This window comes from Bufo bufo, chromosome 8 (genome assembly GCF_905171765.1).
Source record: "Bufo bufo chromosome 8, aBufBuf1.1, whole genome shotgun sequence".
In the NCBI taxonomy this organism is placed as follows: domain Eukaryota; kingdom Metazoa; phylum Chordata; class Amphibia; order Anura; family Bufonidae; genus Bufo; species Bufo bufo.
Window position 1 is genome coordinate 191,278,597 of NC_053396.1, and position 18,722 is coordinate 191,297,318.

Genomic DNA, 18,722 nt, shown 5'->3' on the forward strand with positions numbered 1-18,722 from the left:
AAAAAAAGTTTAGTGGGGTGACAGAAGCCCTTTAAGGAGCCGTTTCCTACTGACTGGTTCCAGCATGTCAAGCCAACCATTACCGCCCCACAGAATAATTCGGGGACCATTCTGCAAAATAGATTTTAATAAAAGTATGACTTTTTTTGTAACATAACTGTATTTTATTAATACCCATGACAAGAGCAGGGTTTGAGTATCTTTGATTTCGTTATCTTTTCCTTTAAATATATCATCTAATGCACAGACCAGGCTTCCTCTTGTTCTTCAACTTTAAGGCACATTGGAAGGATCCTTAAAATTGTACCAGTGACAGCACCACATTTCCTCCGATCTCCAGGCTGTTAATCATCTGCAGGGCCGGGAAGCGGTGAGCGTACTGACAGAAGGATTGTCCATTCACATAGATCTTGTATCGGCCATTGCCGGTGCGGATGGAGATCTGTAGGAAGATGCCACACAATTCATTTATCAACCTATTGCAGTACCCCAAACCTGAGGGTATCTGCAAAGTTTGGTTTGTTATATTATGTTTGTAAAATGCTAACATAATGTACTGCACACTCAGCATGAGAATGAACAATCCTGGCCCAGTGCTCTCTGGAGCTTAGGGTATGGGCTGCCTCCATCCCCTGGTTCCAGATGTTTCCAGGTAGTGTAGAGGGAGGAAGTAGGGAGCAATCTTCATGTGCTCCTCTCCTTCAGACTCAAGTTCCAAGCTAAAGATAAAAGTAAGCAAGAACTAAAGGAGGAGGATTTGCATGGCTAGAGAGAGAGAGATATACAGCTTAAAGCATTGCAGATAATGCTGCTGCACAGGTAGCACAAGTTAAGACACCCTATGCACCCCAGACTAGTGGACACTACAGCCACTATGCCAGATTGTAGTTGCTAGCTAGAGATCCCATTAACAGGGACTTTAGCAAGAAAATGAGTAACTAGAGGGCCATTGATGCAACTAGCCCATGCTTGGACATCTTGGAGGAATGTGCACTGTGTACAGATACCCGCTGGATGCACTACAACTTTTATTGTACACACAGTAAAGATAGACTTTTGTTAAGTTCACTCTGTCACCGACTCTCTTAACACCACAAGCTGGCCATGAGCACCATGGGCACCCCCAAACTACCATCAGACAGGGAGCCTACAGCTACAGGGAGTGCTCCGTTGGACCACAGGGTGCCACTCCTTCACTGTACTGACCCCAAGGAGCAAAGGCCTGATGGAGTACACTGTGACACATTATCATCAGGGCCACTACCACTTCCATTCTCTGCTTCAGCTCCTCAGAGGTTTGCTGCGCTATGACCAGCTAAACATCCTAAAAATGACCTCATGGACTGTCTGCATGTCCACCTGTGAACCCATCAATCCCAAACTCCTTCGATAGTCATTAGGAGTACAGATACTTACATCAAAATACTGCCCTGGCACAAAGGGGTTATTGGCCATGTTCCTCTCCTCAGGGCCCCAAGAGCCACCAAGTTTGCTGTTGCGCACCACTGTGCGCTCATTAAGACGAACATTGAAGTGTAAAGCGATATCACCATTTACTGTCACAAAATTAATGTGGAAGCTGAAAAAGAGAGAGAATTTATATAATCATAGCATGGCAATTATAGATTTACTGAAGATGGAGAGCAAGGTGGTATCATCAAGGGGGCAGCATGGTGGTCTTGCAGCACTGGGCTCTAAGTTTGAATCCAACCAAGTACAACATGGAATTTTTTTGTTCTCCATGTAGTTGTATGGGGTTGGTTTCTTCCCACACCTCAAAAACATACGAAAAGGGTTAAAAGGCCTGAAAATTGGCCATAATATGTGTCTGACAGGGCTGGATTATAGATGTCCGGAAAAAAAATATATAATTGAGACAGCACGTCCAAAAGGTGGAATTTAATTCCAGATGCAACGTTTCGGCTTAGTGATAGCCTTTGTCAAGATGCTTGACAAAGGCTATCACTAAGCCGAAACGTTGCATCTGGAATTAAATTCCACCTTTTGGACGTGCTGTCTCCATTTATTTATTTTTTTCGGACATCCATAAGTTGTTTATGTTGGGGGGATTTTTACCACCTCCCCTGGAGACGAGCACCCGCAGCATTATTACTAAGGAGTGCTGTCCACCTGTGTTTTTTCTAGGGCTGGATTATAGAGAGTGCATCCAAGCATCCAAAACAAAGGGGGAAGTTGGGGGTCTCCATGCAAACCAAGCTAAGCATCTTGACTTCACCCAGATTAGCCTCAGGGTGCTGACAGATAGGCAGAAGCCGAGATGCCTCAAAGGGTCCTCACTGTGGAGGATCAGGGAGGTGCAAGTAAAAAAAAAATTAGTTTGATAGGGGGACTACATTTTTGGGGTCTGGTCTGTATTTACTTATGAGTTGTTTTTGGGGTCTGAGTTTAGTTAGGGACCTGATCTGAGGTCTCAATTGGAGGTCTGCTCTGGGATCTGAAATAATGTTCTGGCATTGGGTCAGAATTAGTTTTAGAGGTTGATCTGGGAACTGAATTTATATAGGAGTCTGGTCTGAGGTTAGAATTTATTTAGGGGGTCTGATCTGGGATCTGATTTTTGTGGTCTGGACTAAGGTCTGAATTTATTCAGTGGTCTGGTATGAGGTTTGAATTCATTTTAGGGGTCTGGTCTGGGGTCTGAATTAAGAGATTTGCAGACTGAATTTATTTAGGGATCTCCGCTGAGGTCTGATTAATTTTGGGATCTGGCCTGGTTTTAAAATGTATTTTGGTGGCTGAATCATTCAAGTGGTCTTCTTCTGGTATCCGAATTAATTATGGGGTCTGAATTAATTTTAGAGTTTGATTTAAGATTAGAATTTATTTAGGGGTCAGGTCTGAGGTCTGAATTAAAGATGGAGCCTGGGGTATTAAATCTATTCAGGGGCATGGTTTGGCAACTGAGTTACCGTAATTTTGGGATCTCATCCTGGATCTGGATTAATTTAGGTGTCAGGTCTGGGGTTAGAATTTATTTAGGTGGTGTAGAAAGGCACAAGGGACCATCGTTGATGGTAGATATGTGTCACCGAGGTTCCTGGCCTCAGTGAAGTAAGAGCCAGTATTTTATGTGTCAGCAGCAGTAGCTGGTTGAGACTTTGTTATTTAGTATAGCTGTGAATAGCTGATCCGGGACGGCTCTTACTGGGAGTAGTCATAGTGCTGGGTGGGTGACTACTCCCCACGTTCCAGGCCGGGTCTTGACTGGCCTACAAAAGCCAGCAGTGTCAGGTGGGGGTGATTATCTCTCTCGGACAGTGGAGCTCTGTGGAGTGCTGTGTGGGATCAGAGTCTGAGCTGGAGTTGCAGTGCCTGAAAGACTGAGGACAAAGCGAGGTCCACATACACCCCGTGGGATTACGGTACTGTGCAAAACCATACCTGTGTGATTCTACAGATATGGGACTTTATTGTTTCTTTAACGCCGGCTGGAGCAAGCTGGTCATTGCTGTTTACTGCCTTTTTGGGATCTGGACAGGGTTTGAATATATTTAGTGGTCTGGGGTCTGAATCTGAATTAACATTTGGTTCTGGTCTGTGGTCTGATTTTAATTAGGGATCTCCAAATGTACTGGTGTGAAATATTTAAATTTTTATGACAATGGACCCTTGTTTATGCAGGGGAATTGGAGATCTGTAACAAAAAATGGCAGCTCCGCCTCCGTCCACTATACAGATATATTCAGCACAGAATTCGGAGCTAAAATGACTTGAAGATAAAAGGTGAAACATTCAGTTTAAGAAAACAATTCCACTCTATCATCTCCTGCACCAAAACCCTTCATTATTAGTAGCAACCAAACCCATTATCTCAGTCATAAAGTGGCTCTAGGAATAATAGAGCTGGTTATTAGAACATATTAAAATTTATCTCATGTGTCATATAGCTTAGTTCATTGGCTAATAACAGGCTATGAGGAGTCACTTCATAGTACCACCATTCCCTCACTTTTGGCCTCCCATTGGCATGAATCCTCTAATCACAAAGGTCTTCTTGGGGTTCACTCCTCCAGGAATGTTCGCACGGTAAGGAACAGGCTGCAAGGAGACAATACACACAAAATATCACCAAATGATAGACTGCAGCATTGTTCCTCAACCCCAGTGCTCAATCACCCCCAAGAGGTCACATAGTGAGCCCCATGGCACCATCCATGGTAAATGTAAAGAGCTGGAATTCTGGCGCTGTACATTTTACGGCACTCTGATTGTATGGCACAGCAGTTGTGCCCGCACAATCATCTGCAGAGTGGGATAGTGGATGATGTAGATGCCACCCAGGAATCAGTTTAACCCCTTAGATGGCATTGTCAATAGCAACTGTGACAGCTAAGTGGTTAGACAGAGGGAGGAGGTTTTCTCTGACATCCCATCAGTGACCTGTGATGTGACAGCAGGATGCTGATGGATTGTCGTGGCAGCCGGGGGCCTAATAAGCTCTTCCATGTATGTTCAGGTAGGGCCTAATAGGCTGCCTGTCAGTGTAAAATTGACAGGCATAATAAGACTCTTGTATACTAACCGGGTTATAGATGGGTCCTCCCATTGCCTGAGAAAAGAAGAAGAAAAAACTGATTAGAATGACTGAAGACATGTGATTTTATGGTATTGTCAAAAAAGTGTATGTGCACACAAGGAACCGGTGAACGTATACTCACAGGCAGAGTCATGGCTGGATATCCGGGCCCTATCATGGCCTTGAGAGACAAAGAGAAAATATACATTAAAGTGGCTGCATATCTGTAAGCCTAGTATACAACAGATGGGACATCCAGTGACTGTATCATATGGCACTTACCCCACCTGGTGGGAAGGCAGGATTCATTCCTGGGCCCTACAATAAAAATGCACGCAATAAATTACCTGTTTAATTCTAATATTACTCTAAAGCTGATCAGACATTTTTAGATGGCTCTCTCTCCCGTCTGTGTATGTTTTCGCAATAGGAAGGGGGAAATAAACTGTTGGCAGACACCTCTGGCCGTGGCTTATCTCCCGAGAACAACAAGATTTGGCATCTTAAAATCCAACTGCCCGATCCTCATCTCTCTTGATGGCAGTCAGGAGGCCCCATGATAAATTAGAGGGTTGGCTCAAGGACTGGGGTTCCTTGGGCCCACCAGAGAAATTTACTCGCAGAGCCCAACCGCTATATCATCGATCAAGCCTAATTGTCTACTAGGGTCCATGTCTGATCATCTCAGAAGGCAACTCTAAATGCAATTTTTCTCTTGGACCATTATTACTTCATAGACTGGGCCCACTGGAGGATCCTCTGGTTTTCTGGTTGGTCAAGTCCAACCCTGGGTTGGCTGGTTTCATGAAATTGATGGGTTCAGCCGACATTAAACTAAAGCGTATGGCCAGTTGTATCCTTGCAATTCTTCTTCAAAGTTCATGTGTCTTCCACCAGTTTTCTGCCTAGTCACCAACAGTGGTGAGTGATGTTCGATATCTTCTCTCTCCGTCATTTACCTACAGTATAGGGCAGTGATGGCGAACCTATGGCACGCGTGCCAGAGGCGGCACTCAGAGCCCTCTCTGTGGGCACCCACACCCTGGAGAAAGTCTATGGTGTACCAATATGCCTTAGACTTTTCCTGCCATTCATCAGTGCAGGACATGCTATGAACAGCACAGGCAGCGCATTGAATGTAGGCAGGTTATTATAACTAAATGATAAAGTACATGGAAGATATATGATATTGGTGTTCAGGTTAAATTGCCGTGTTGGCACTTTGCGATAAATAAGTGGGTTTTGGGTTGCAGTTTGGGCACTCGGTCTCTAAAAGGTTCACCATCACTGGTATAGGGGTTCAACTAGAATTCATGGAGCCCACGGTACCCCTGTCCATCTTGACAGTAAAGAGGATCCACATGGTGAATCTATACCCCAAAAAGTCACCACCAAAGAATAACTGGTGGACCCCCGAATATTGCAGTGACAAGCAGATTCTTCAGTCAGTAGCATGTTCCTTTGACACCAGTCTCGTTACGTGGTCTCTCTGTGAATCTCTTTCCAATAATTCGCTCTCTAACTGTCCATATATATATAAATATATATATATATATATATATATATATATATATCGTAGATTACCTCTTATCTCTCCGGAGGTGAGGAGAATGGAGAATAACGGAAGAACACAATACATAGGAGAAAAGACTCCAAAATTGTTATTTCATAGGGAGTACAAGTATTTTCTAAAAGGACATGTCAGAAGAGATAACTGGTCTTTAACTTCCACTTCCTTTCCAAAAAAATGTTTTAACTCACCCCACCTCCTCCTCCGACAATGCTCAAAGACTGGATGTTCACGTCTCCATTCACATGAACACACTGCACCCTCTCTAGAGGAATCCTATGACGGAACTCATAGAAGGGGGAACCATTTGCATTGACCTGGACAAAGTGAGACAGACAGTCAGTAATAGCAAAGACGGATGATCTAAGGTTAATTTACCAACATTGTAAATATTGAAACCATTCAGCACCCTGCGTTTTTTTTTTTTTACTGGTGCCTCAGAAACGAAGCCGAGTTTGGTTTCAAGTTTTAAAGTGGTTTTCCGATTACCAAAGTTATTCAACTAAGTCACGCACGACTTCGCGAATAACAGTATTAATCCGAAGTTATAAACGAGGCGACTTCAGATGTAACAGTCGAAGCTCACTTCGCTCATCACTATATGTGACATTTTGATTTTTTTTCCATTACGCCATTCACTGTATCGGATACATATTTTCATATTAATAGTTTGAGCGTTTTCAGACACGGCGATTCCTATAATGTTTGTTTATTTTTATTTTTACTCTGGGAAAGGAGGATGATTTAAATTTTATATTTTTTAAAAAAACACATATATATATATATAGACTGTGTAGAATCAGGGCAGCACTCCTAGCTACAAACCGATGGGTGCCAGCGGTGTAAACACCTTACCAAGGTGTATGATACAGAACAAAGAAAGATACCGCAGCACATCCGTAGGTGAAAACTACTTTTCACCTACGGATGTGCTGCGGTATCTTTCTTTGTTCTATATATATATATATATATATATATATACTGTATATATAAAAAAAATATTAGCCCCCCCCAAGGGAACTAGAATATGTGCTCTTCAGTTTTGCTTTTAGGGGCTTTTTAGATGGCCCATAACTGGCGGTGGTTCCGCCAAAGTTATGAAGAGGCGCCGGCCTCTCCATAACTTCGGCGCATCCAGAGGCAGTTCTAAATGTAAGAGAGATTACTTGCTGTTTTACATTTAGACCTTTTTCTACGCCTAAAATAGGCATAGAAAACGGTAAATGTGATGGGCCTGCCTGCCTGTCTTTCCCCGCCCAAGCCACACCCACAATTTTAGACCTGGCATGAGCGGGCCTAAGTCGCGGATTTACGATCTGTGCCTGAAATACGCCTAATTTTAGTATAATAAATGACCCCCTTAGTTTACTTTGCAGTGAATTAGCATTGCATTGTAAGCCCCATTTGCTGTTATCCTATGGTGCCCTGCCACCTGCAGGCCTCCATAGGAACTACAGCTCTGATACACTGGATTTCTTCAGAGAGATTCAGCACATGAAAGCAAAGGAAGAGCATGCCCGGATCACCGGATGGGGAGCTTCTCCAGGCCCGGAAGCGCAGCGCTTCCTAGTTTTCAGCGCTCAGATTCTGTGGTCACATTTGACCATGACATCTGAGGGGTTAAGTCTTTGCAATTGGCGTTATCACTGATCGCAGACATTAACCCTGGGTGTCTGCTGTTTACCCGACTTCCCTACTAAATGTACGGTGGAGGTTGAGAAGGGGTTAAAGACATTCTCCATGATTTTCACATTGATGACTGGAAATAGCTCCCGCGCTGGAAATAGACAGCAGAACTACACATCTCCGACCACTGTTTAATAGATGCACCAGCTCCGTCCACTATAGAGTGGAGAAACTGTGTAGTGATCCAGAACTACTCTCCAACGGCTGATCGATAGAGGTGAAGGGTGTTGGACTCCCTCAAATATTCATTGCCTATCCTATAGATACACCATAGTGTTGAGCGCGAATATTCGAAAAACTAATTTTATTCGCGAATATCAGCACTTCGAGAATTCGCTAATATTTAGAATATAGTGCTATATATTCGTTATTTTTTCCATCTGAACACATGATTCCTCCCTGCTTCTTGCTTGTGGGCCAATGACGTCACAAGCAAGAAGCAGGTAGGAATCATGTGTTCACTTCAGATGGAAAAAAATGACGAATATTCTAAAAAACTAATATATAGCACTATATTGAATATAGTGCTATATATTAGTTTTCTAGAATATTCGTCATTTTTTTCCTTCTGAAGTCATGATTCCTCCCTGCTTAAGTTGCTTGTGGGCCAATGACTCATTGGCACACAAGCAAGAAGCAGGGAGGAATCGTGTTCAGTTGGAAAAAATTACGAATATTCGTAAAAACTAATATATAGCACTATATTCTATAGTGCTATATATTAGTTTTTGACCCACGCATGTATTGAGCACGTAATATGCGATATTGCCGATTTTCGCGTAAAAAAATAAAGAATGTAGAATATAACGAATATATACGAATTCGCGAATATATGACGAATATTCTACAAAATGACCCCTGCTGATCATCACTATAACACCTTATACTGTCTGGCCGGTGAACATATTTTAAAAAGGATCAGGTTTAAAAAACAATAAAACAAAAATATGTCAAAATCAACTCCCCGGTCCCCTGCCGATCTCTTTCCTGTGCTCCCCAGGTCCCCACTGGTCTCTACTTCCCGATCCCTATCACCACAGGAAATGGACCCACCTGAGCTAGTGATTGAGCAGTCAGGAGGGACCCAGGAAGTGTAGGAATGGGATCGGCATCAAGTTAACTATGACTTCTTTTATTTTTTAAACCATTCTGATCCTTTTTCAAAAATGTTTTCACCAGTTAGAAACTCCATGCAGATGTTGTCCTTAGTCAGATGTTATCCATGGATGCACGGCAAGACACCAGTGTTAATCACAGAGCCATTGTGCACCCTTTTTATTTGTTTTCTTACCTGGTAGCTTCCCGGATTGATAAAAAACACCAATTCAAAGTACCCGCCTCTGCTAAAGGGGATTCCATCTTTCCTCTTCTCTTCGCCTCCCCATGATCCAGATTGGAAAGCATTAAACACCACATTGTCCTTCCCATCGAAGCGGGGATTAAAGTGGAAAGCAATGTCTGTCCCATCATGCTGACCACACGAAAAGTTCACAGCGAAGCTAAGAGGGACACAAGGACATCAAAGTTACATCAATCTTCTGCACTGTGGACCTTCTCACTTCTTGGCTTTCACCCTGACCTTACTATACAAATACAGGACCCCACGAGAGCATGCAGAGACCCGGAGAGGAGGTGACAATTGAAGGAGTGGTAGTGGCTTTGATGGTGGTAGAAGTACAGAACCCCACAAGAGCATGCAGAGACCCGGAGAGGAGGTGACAATTGGAGGAGTGGTAGTGGCTTTGATGGTGGTAGAAGTACAGAACCCCACAAGAGCATGCAGAGACCCGGAGAGGAGGTGACAATTGGAGGAGTGGTAGTGGCTATGATGGTGGTAGAAGTACAGGACCCCACAAGAGCATGCAGAGACCCGGAGAGGAGGTAACGATTGGAGGAGTGCTAGTGACTATGATGGTGGTAGAAGTACAGGACCCCACGAGAGCATGCAAAGACCCGGAGAGGAGGTGACGATTGGAGGAGTACTAGTGACTATGATGGTGGTAGAAGTACTCACAGGACCCCACGAGAGCATGCAAAGACCCGGAGAGGAGGTGACGATTGGAGGAGTACTAGTGACTATGATGGTGGTAGAAGTACTCACAGGACCCCACGAGAGCATGCAAAGACCCGGAGAGGAGGTGACGATTGGAGGAGTACTAGTGACTATGATGGTGGTAGAAGTACTCACAGGACCCCACGAGAGCATGCAGAGACCCGGAGAGGAGGGGACGATTGGAGGAGTACTAGTGGCTATGATGGTGGTAGAAGTACAGGACCCCACAAGAGCATGCAGAGACCCGGAGAGGAGGTGACGATTGGAGGAGTACTAGTGGCTATGATGGTGGTAGAAGTACAGGACCCCACGAGAGCATGCAGAGACCCGGAGAGGAGGTGACGATTGGAGGAGTACTAGTGGCTATGATGGTGGTAGAAGTACAGGACCCCACGAGAGCATGCAGAGACCCGGAGAGGAGGTGACAATTGAAGGAGTGGTAGTGGCTTTGATGGTGGTAGAAGTACAGGACCCCAAGAGAGCATGCAAAGACCCGGAGAGGAGGTGACGATTGGAGGAGTGGTAGTGGCTATGATGGTGGTAGAAGTGCTCACAGTTCACAGTGGCACTCCTCACTCTGACTCTTCCCAGGCCATGCACAATGAATGGAGGGCACTCCGTTTCTTCACTCAGGGCACTCCCTGGACATTTTTGGGGTTCCTGCCTGATGGTAGTTTGGGTGTCCTTGATGTTAGGTGCTTGTCAGGGAGCAAGACAGGAATACAGATGCAGGGCTAGCGGATGGTTGATGAAGTCAATAATCAGACCCACTGGTTGCAATAAAGTCTTTCTTTTCTAAATCATTGATGGGAGTAGTAGTACAGAAAGCAACAAAAGGCACAGTTCCAAAGTATATCACAGTACAGTCTCTTCCCAATAGCTGAGTAATGGTAGTGACAATGATGGTAATAGTAGTGCACCCTAACTCTCCCTTCAAGTACACTTTGGAGTCTCTCCACACAACCACAGGATGGAACTGAGCATGTGCGACCACCTATGTGATATTACTGAGATGGACTAAGAAATAAGGAAAATAATAAACAGCAGGTGGCGCTCCCTGTGTGCAATTTATAATATTGGTGTATTCTTATAGGAAAGTGGGAACTTTTGGGCTCCATTAGGTTCCAGGGCCCAGGTGGAACTCCTACCTATGCACCCCCTATCTATAAGTCCTTGATAGTAAGATAATCTGTATAGTCAGCGTGTAAAAGAGCTGTGCAAACCTATCTGCCCCTTCAGATATTATAGGAGGTGTCGGCCTGGTAAAATATAAGCCTCCATCCAGTGTGACTAACAGGCAATCACATGTCAAAATGTTGGGACTTTTAGACTTTTAGGTTTTGCATCCCACTAGATTATACCTGAAATCTAAAACCAGCTCCCTTGCTGGATCTGCAGAGATGAGATACAACTGTTAAGAGGCGTGTGCCTCTTAGGCACATCCCACAAAAGCAGGGCAGAAATTAAAACTGACATACAAAATCCATTCTTAATAAATATCTCCCTATGTTTCTGCTTTCTCTCACCGAAATGCAAAAAAAAAATACTTAAATGACCACAAATTGAACTTGCAAGGATTATTAAAATGCCCACCCCTAACCAAAGCTTAGTTTGACCCATCTCTGCACGAGGATCCACCAAGGAGCCAGCTGTCATAGTTCTTGGACCCAAAACTAATTATTTGTCAATGTGCAGTATATAACACATCATTTATTACAAAAGCAAATTTCTGCAGTCCTAGACAGTTATAAGGATCATCTTACAAGGTGTGAACTACTGCTTTAAAGGGTTTATCCCACGATTAATATGCAGTAGCTCAGAACAGAGACCCTGCAAAGTGTTAATTTGGTACATTACTAAAATGATTAATGTTTTGTATTATCTTTTGTATGTAATCTTCAAAGCTCTCTGTAGGTGGCACTGTTTAGAAGATTACGCCCTGACTCAGCAGAGGGAACTAGATTTCCCCTCTGAGGGAGAAACTTTCTAGTTAATATTGCATTAGCCACTTCAGTTTTAGCCCTGCCTTCTGTGAAGGTAAGATGATAGTTCAGTTTAGCTCCAGGAGAAACTTCATTCCTGTTGAGACCAATGCCTGAGGGAAAACTGAAGGACACATTCACAGACTATCTCCGATCACAAGGCCATGCGTGTTAGCAAGGTATTTGTTGTTTATGGCTCTGGACTTTGCTGCTTGTGAAAGGATTAACAGTTAGGCCTCTTGCACACAAACGTATTTTCATTCTGTTGCACACTGATGTCATCTGTATTTTTTGCGGACAGCAAAATACATACGGTCGTGTGCAAGAGGCCTTAACGGCACTCTTCACACTTATATAACGGTTTGGTCGACTGTTTGATGATCTGTATCCCTCAATCTGAAAATTGCAGAGCTGATTGTAAGACTTTTTGCATGTGGATGGTTTGTAGTCTCTGGCGCCCACCAAATTTTTGAGAGTTTTTCACGCCTTTGAAAGGTTGCAAAGTGTTTTGAAGAAGCTCAGGGACTACTCCTCCTCTCATCATCTTTGCCATTCACCTATATTCAGCTATTAGGAGAGGAATACACTGTCACTTTGGAACTGTGCCTTGTTAATACCGGATGTACTACCACTCCCATTTCCACTTCAGTAAAGAGAGACTTTGTTACAACCAACTGGCCTGATCACAGACTCCAGTACCATCCACCGGCCATGGTGGGACCCTACACCTCCTGCCTTGCAACCTAACAAAACACCATCACAGGCCCCCCCCCCCCAATAACAGACTGGCAGAAGCCCCCAAAACTAGGGTGTGCCCTCCAGTCACTGCACGGCCCTAGAAAGCATCGATGTGAGGGTTGCCAGTGTGATCCGTGTGTACTGCCATCATTGCCAGAGCCACTACCACACCCATCCTCCTGGGCTTGTTGCAAATGCAAAAAAATAATAATATATAAATATATATGAACATCAGGCATCATATAGGACATGAAAATCACTTTCTAACAAAGCTAGGACCAGCCCTGTACCTCACATGGATCCAGAGATCTCCCCATTCATGGTGCCTATTGCTCTGCTAGATTTATTTCAAGCTGGCAGCTCAGGGGCGTGTAATTTCTGCTTCAGCTCTCTCCCTATGGCAGCTGAGGGGGGGGGGGTGCTTTCTTGGAGGCGTAACCTTTCAGCTGCAGCTATCTCCCTGTAGCTGTTTAATTTTACTTAAAGGGGTTGTCCGAGTTATTTTTTTTCTAACTAAACAAATGTAAGGACTTTACCATGCACTTACTTTATCTCCAGTTGCTGCTTTCTCAGATTTCACTGAGGGTCATATGACCTGTGATGTCAGCTTCTCTCCCTGCTCTGATGATGTTTTGTGCAAAAGCCTAAGAGAGCAGATATGTGTCTGTACAGGAGACATCATTGTGCTGGCCACGCCCCCTGCACTGCCTGCATGCTGCGTATTGCTCTCTCCCTGGATTCTTCAGGAAAAACTTTACCCCTTCAGCAGCACAGACCCAGGGCTGAAAGCTTTACTGTGTAGCTGCAGGCAGTAAGGAGACAAATTCTGGGCACAGAAGCTGACAGACTAGAGGAGCATTGCACAGGTAAGGAGAAGATCCTGTGTGTATCAGCAGTGTCATTGTACAGCTAGGACTTGTAGTCCTACACATACAACATACTGCTGAGTATCCCAGCAGGCAGACATGTCACTCAGGGCAGCACTTGTATTCACTCCCTTTGCAGAGCAGGGGGGGGGGGGGGGGGGGGCGCAGATTGTTGTTACTGCAGGTAAACAAAGGGCCAGAAGAGAACCAGGGAAATGAGGAAATATTCTTTTTGCCTAAAACTTACTTAGCTCAGTTATATATTGCTGCCCATCAGATTTACAGTGCTATATTTTTTTTTTTTTCATAACTCGGACAACCCCTTTAATCTCACTAGATAGAAATAATGGCTGCAATAAAACAGAACATCTGAAAGATCTCTGGGAGCCAAACCAGACCTGACGCTGCAGCAGCCGTTTACAGTTATTGCTGTAATAGTGCCATATAAATTTATAATCCTGAGTAATACGTGACATCAGAGGATGATAAGATGCTATATTATACACTACGGTATACTACTAAGTGAAGCCGGCCATAGACGAAGTCATTGCCAGCAGCTTACACTGCAGATCTCTGTCGGCCGACCTTTCGCACCGTCGTCAGGTTTCTCTCCCGACTGCTCCATACACATGCACACTCGGATCGACCAAGCCTACATGTGTTCTGAACATAGAAAACGCAGGAAGCCACTGGTGGCGGCTTATCTTCCCGGAGAACAACTGGACTGGGCATGCTGAATTTCAACTGCCTGATCCTTCTCTTCTGTGGCATCTGCCACCAGGAGGGAGTCGGAGCCCCCATAGACAGCAGATGGTTGGCCGTTCCGGAAATCACTGGGTTCGGACGGCATTAATTTAATGTCATAAAAAGAAACAGTGCTTTTTTTTTATTTTTTATTGCTCCAGTTAAAATACGGACTCTTTAAGGAACTGCTTGATACCGTCCACTTGAGGCAGTCTTCGGACCCCATTTTCCCCTGGATCTATTTATCCATACAAATTGTATGCTTAAAGGGGTAATCCGGTTATAAAAAGTTATCGCCTATCCACAGGATAACTATTAGTTTTGTTGGTGACCTCTTTCTGCTATCCGCACCAATCATGTTGCCCCCCCCCCCCCCCCAAATGAACGAAGCGTCAGGTCGAGCATGCTCACTGACTGCTGCTCCATTCAGCTCTATGGGAGTCTATAGGGAATAACTTGCTACAACCGGAATATCCCTTTAAGGGTTTATTCACATCTTGCAGTTATTTAATGTTTTTTGCCTTGATTTTTCCAAAAGGACAGCAAGAACTTGTTGGTAACTATTAGATTTACCTCTTAGCGTGATGAGGGACCATGCCCTGAATGTAAACAGACATGCCGGGCCGCAGACCGCCATAAATCGGCTGCCTGAGAGGAATAGGCTAAAAAAAGATAGACAAAGTAGACAGTATTACGTTAACAACCCTATACAAAGAAACCTTAAAGGGGTTTGCTGAGACTTTTCAACCGATGACCTGTCCTCAGTATCTGATTGGTGAGGGTTCGACACCCAGGACCCCCACGATCTGCGGTTTCAGAAGGTACCCGCGCTCGCAGTAGTGCCGTGGCCTTCTCCCTACTCAACAATCACAGCGCCGTACATTGTATAGTGGCCGTGTTTGGTATTGCGCTCAGCCCCATTCACTTCTAGGGGCTGAGCTGCGCCTAGGTCATGTGACCGATGAACGTGACGTCACTGGCCTAGGAAAAGCTGAGAGAAAGCTGCGGTGCTAATGTGAGTGCCGGGGCCTTCTCAAACAACTAACCAGCTGGGGTCCCGAGTGTTGGACCCCCCACCGATCAGAAACTGATGACCTATCCAGAGGATAAGTTATCAGTGGAAAAGTCTCGGAAAAACCCCTTTAAAGGATGTGTATACTTTTGCAACTTTTATTTTCTTATTTTTTTATACAGTGTATCTAAATAATATTTTTTTTTAAATGAAGGAACTCTGCAAATGTTTGTTTAAAACATTTAAAGTTGTGCGTCTCGAGCTCCTACGCAGACCTATGTAGGTTCACAGTTAAACACTACAAACAAAAACTGCATGTTATCTGGTTCGTTGTTACTTCCTTCAATCTTGACAACCTATAGATAGTAGAAGACCAAAGCAAACAATATGCAATATAATATATACAGTGCTTTGAAAAATTATTTATACTCCTTGAACCTTTCCACATTTTTTCACGGTACACCTTCAAACTTAAATGTATTTTATCGGGATTTTATGTGACAGACCAACACAAAGTAGCAAGTATGTGTGAAGTGAAAAGAAAATGATACATGGTTATAGCGCCACCTGCTGTTTGTTTATTTTCTTATTTCTTTGACCTGCTCACTGAGATGGTCGCACATGCTCAGTTCCATCCTTCAACTGTTCCCTGAGCTGTGATAGGGAGAGATGAGACACGCCCCCTTAGCTGCAGCAGAAAAGACACGCCCCTTGAGCTGCCAGCTTGATATAAATCTAGCAGAGCAATGAATGGGGAGCCCAGGCAAGGAGAGCACTAATTATAGAAACAGCCAAGAGGCCCATGGTCACTCTGGAGGAGCTGCAGAGATCCACAGCTCAGGTGGGAGAATCTGTCCACTGGACAACTATTAGTCGTGTACTCGACAAATCTGGCCTTGAATGAAAGAATGGCAAGAAGAAAGTCATTTTTGAAAAGCAAGCCGTAAGAAGTACAGTTTGCCACAAGCCTTGTAGGGGACACAGCAAACATGTGGAAGAAGGTGTTCTGGTCAGATGAGACCAAAGTTGAACTTTTTGGCCTAAATGCAAAACGCTGTGTGTGGGAGGAAAACTAACACCCTGAATATCACCATCCCCACTGTGAAAAACATGGTGGTGGCAGCAGCATGCTGTGGGGATGCTTTTCTTCAGCAAGGACAGGGAAGCTGGTCAGAGTTGAATTGAAGATGGATGGAGCTAAATACAGGGCAATCCTGGAGGAAAGCCTGGTAGAAGCTGCAAAAGACTTGCTGTTCACAGGTGCTCTCCATCCAATCTAACTTGAGCTATTTTGCAAAGAAGAATGGGCAAATATTTCAGCCTCTAGATGTGTAAAGCTGGTAGAGACAGACCCCAAAAGACTTGCAGCTATAATTGCAGTGAAAGGTGGTCCTACAAAGTACTGACTCGGTGGGTGGGTGAGGGGGCAGTATTACAAATGCATGCCACACTTTCCAGATTTTCATTTATTAAAATCATTTTCTTTTCACTTCACACATACTCGCTACTTTGTGTTGGTCTATCACATAAAATTCCAATAAAATACATTTAAGTTTGTGGGTGTAACATGAAAAAACTTGGAAATGTTCAAGGCGTATGAATACTTTTTCAAGGCACTGTAGTATAGTTACATGTAGATTGTTAGTATGCGATAAGAAAAAAATTTGATGAGTGTCCTGTCAAGTATTAAGAGTCACAAACACATGAAGGGCTACTTCATGGTGTACTTTTTGTAGCAATACGGCCATCCGGGGTCTGACTGGCCCTCCAAAGTACCAGAGGATCCTCTGGTGGACTCAGGTTCTAATACAGTAATGGACCTCAAAGGTCCAACAGAAGATACCCCCATTTGGAGGTGACCTTGGAACCAATCACCAGGGACTGCTTCTTATGCGATGATTCACAAAGAACATCTTAGACCTTACTGTGTGTCCAATGATAACTACAAAGAGTATCATGGAATTCAAAGTGGGGATGGTCATGTTTTGTATAGATGGAGGGTGGTCTTCAGAATTATTTCCTCTTGTGTGTCCCAGTTAAACCCTGGTGCCAACAGTGAAATTGCATAGAAATTAAGTAGGTGTGATAGCTAGACTCAATCTTGAAATTTACATTTCTACCCAAGCAGCACAAATAGACTCAAGTATCTTCAGGATAGGTCATCAATATCAGATGTGTTGGGGTGCCCTTATCGATTAGCTGTATTGGGCAACTATACAGAAGATGCAAAGTTCCATCAGTGGTCGTGCCGGGCACTGAAGCTCTAATTCAAGTGAATGGGAGCAGAGTTGTGGTACCCTGGCACTGGATGGAGCCTTCCGTCCACTGTATAGTTTATGGAGTTGGTTGCCCAAAGCAACTGGTTAGTAGTGGTGCTGGGAGTCGGACCCCCATTGATCCAATACTGATGACCTATCCTGAGGAGAGCTCATCAATATCTAAGTACTGGAAAGCCCCTTTACGTTATACAAAAAAATATAAAAAAATGTAAAAAAATAAATTATCATGGCCTATCTAGAAAGGATCAAGACACCACTTACCGGGTTGTAAATTGGCTGGTATCCTAGTGGTGAAACAAACGCCATGTCTGTTGCTGTCTAAGCAGAAAAATACAGTGCTCTGTACACACAGCAGGTTCCTTATATACACTCCTGTAATAAGGGCACGGTCTCCTTTCCTGTCATTTAACCTTTGTTCCTGGCTTACTGCACCTGCCCCACACATAGTATGAAGAACCTTTGGTCACATAATATAGTTATTTGAAGAAGCAGACAATATGGGATAGAATGCAAATGATAAATGGCCATAGACATAAAGGATTGCAGTCTGAGGTTGTATCATTCCTTGAAATGCTCACACAGATAGTTTGCAATGATTGGAATGGTCTTTCCATTGAAATATCGTAAATATGTGTATGATGACATGATTGCATTGTCCTACTAATGGATCGGTGCATTATCATGGACAGTTTGGTAGAATTATCAGTTGTCTCTATTATCAGCTTAAAGAGGACCTTTCACCAGAATAAAACATCTAAACTAACTATACAGACATGTAGAGCGCCGCCCAGGGATCCCCCTGCACTTACTATTATCCCTGGGCGCCGCTCCGTTCTCCCGTTATAGCCTCCGGTATCTTCATAGTTAGGCTCCACCCAGTGGAACCTGCCGGCGTCTTTTTCTCCTATGCTGTAGCGCTGGCCAATCGCAGCGCTCAGCTCATAGCCTGAGAGGTTTTTTTTCTCTCAGGCTATGAGCTGAGCGCTGCGATTGGCCAGCGCTACAGCATGGGAGAAGGAGACGCCGGCAGGTTCCCCTGGGTGGAGCCTAACTATGAAGATACCGGGCGAACGGAGCGGCGCCCAGGTATAACAGTAAGTGCAGGGGGATCCCTGGGCACCGCTCTAGATGGCTGTATAGTTAGTTTAGATGTTTTATTCTGGTGAAAGGTCCTCTTTAAAGGTGGACATTTATCCACCGATCACTACAACGAGAACCATGAGGCCCCATTCCTTCTCAGTGCATGGCCATAGTG

At 44.1% G+C, this 18,722-nt stretch overlaps 1 protein-coding gene across 1 annotated transcript; it reads right to left on the minus strand.

The window, feature by feature from the left end:
* Positions 1-284: 284 nt before the first annotated feature.
* On the minus strand, positions 285-17,776 carry LGALS4 (galectin 4). Its single transcript, XM_040442859.1, has 10 exons — positions 17,729-17,776; positions 14,750-14,838; positions 9,085-9,292; positions 6,299-6,424; positions 4,820-4,855; positions 4,680-4,718; positions 4,544-4,570; positions 3,971-4,059; positions 1,417-1,579; positions 285-442 (listed from the first exon to the last, which is right to left on the minus strand). The coding sequence occupies exons 1-10, from the start codon at positions 17,771-17,773 to the stop codon at positions 296-298; spliced, it is 969 nt and encodes a 322-aa protein (XP_040298793.1). The 5' UTR covers positions 17,774-17,776; the 3' UTR covers positions 285-295.
* Between the last annotated feature and the right edge of the window lie 946 nt (positions 17,777-18,722).

What these genes read in the sequence shown, in the direction of transcription:
- LGALS4 (XM_040442859.1), bottom strand. Translation starts at nt 17,773, where the DNA reads ATGGCGTTTGTTTCACCACTAGGATACCAGCCAATTTACAACCCG. An exon ending in ATGCCAATGGGAGGCCAAAA is followed by an intron (nt 1,580 to 3,970) that starts GTGAGGGAATGG and finishes TCTCTTTTTCAG; the next exon opens with CTTCCACATTAATTTTGTGA. An exon ending in TGCCAGGGCAGTATTTTGAT is followed by an intron (nt 443 to 1,416) that starts GTAAGTATCTGT and finishes ATCTTCCTACAG; the next exon opens with ATCTCCATCCGCACCGGCAA.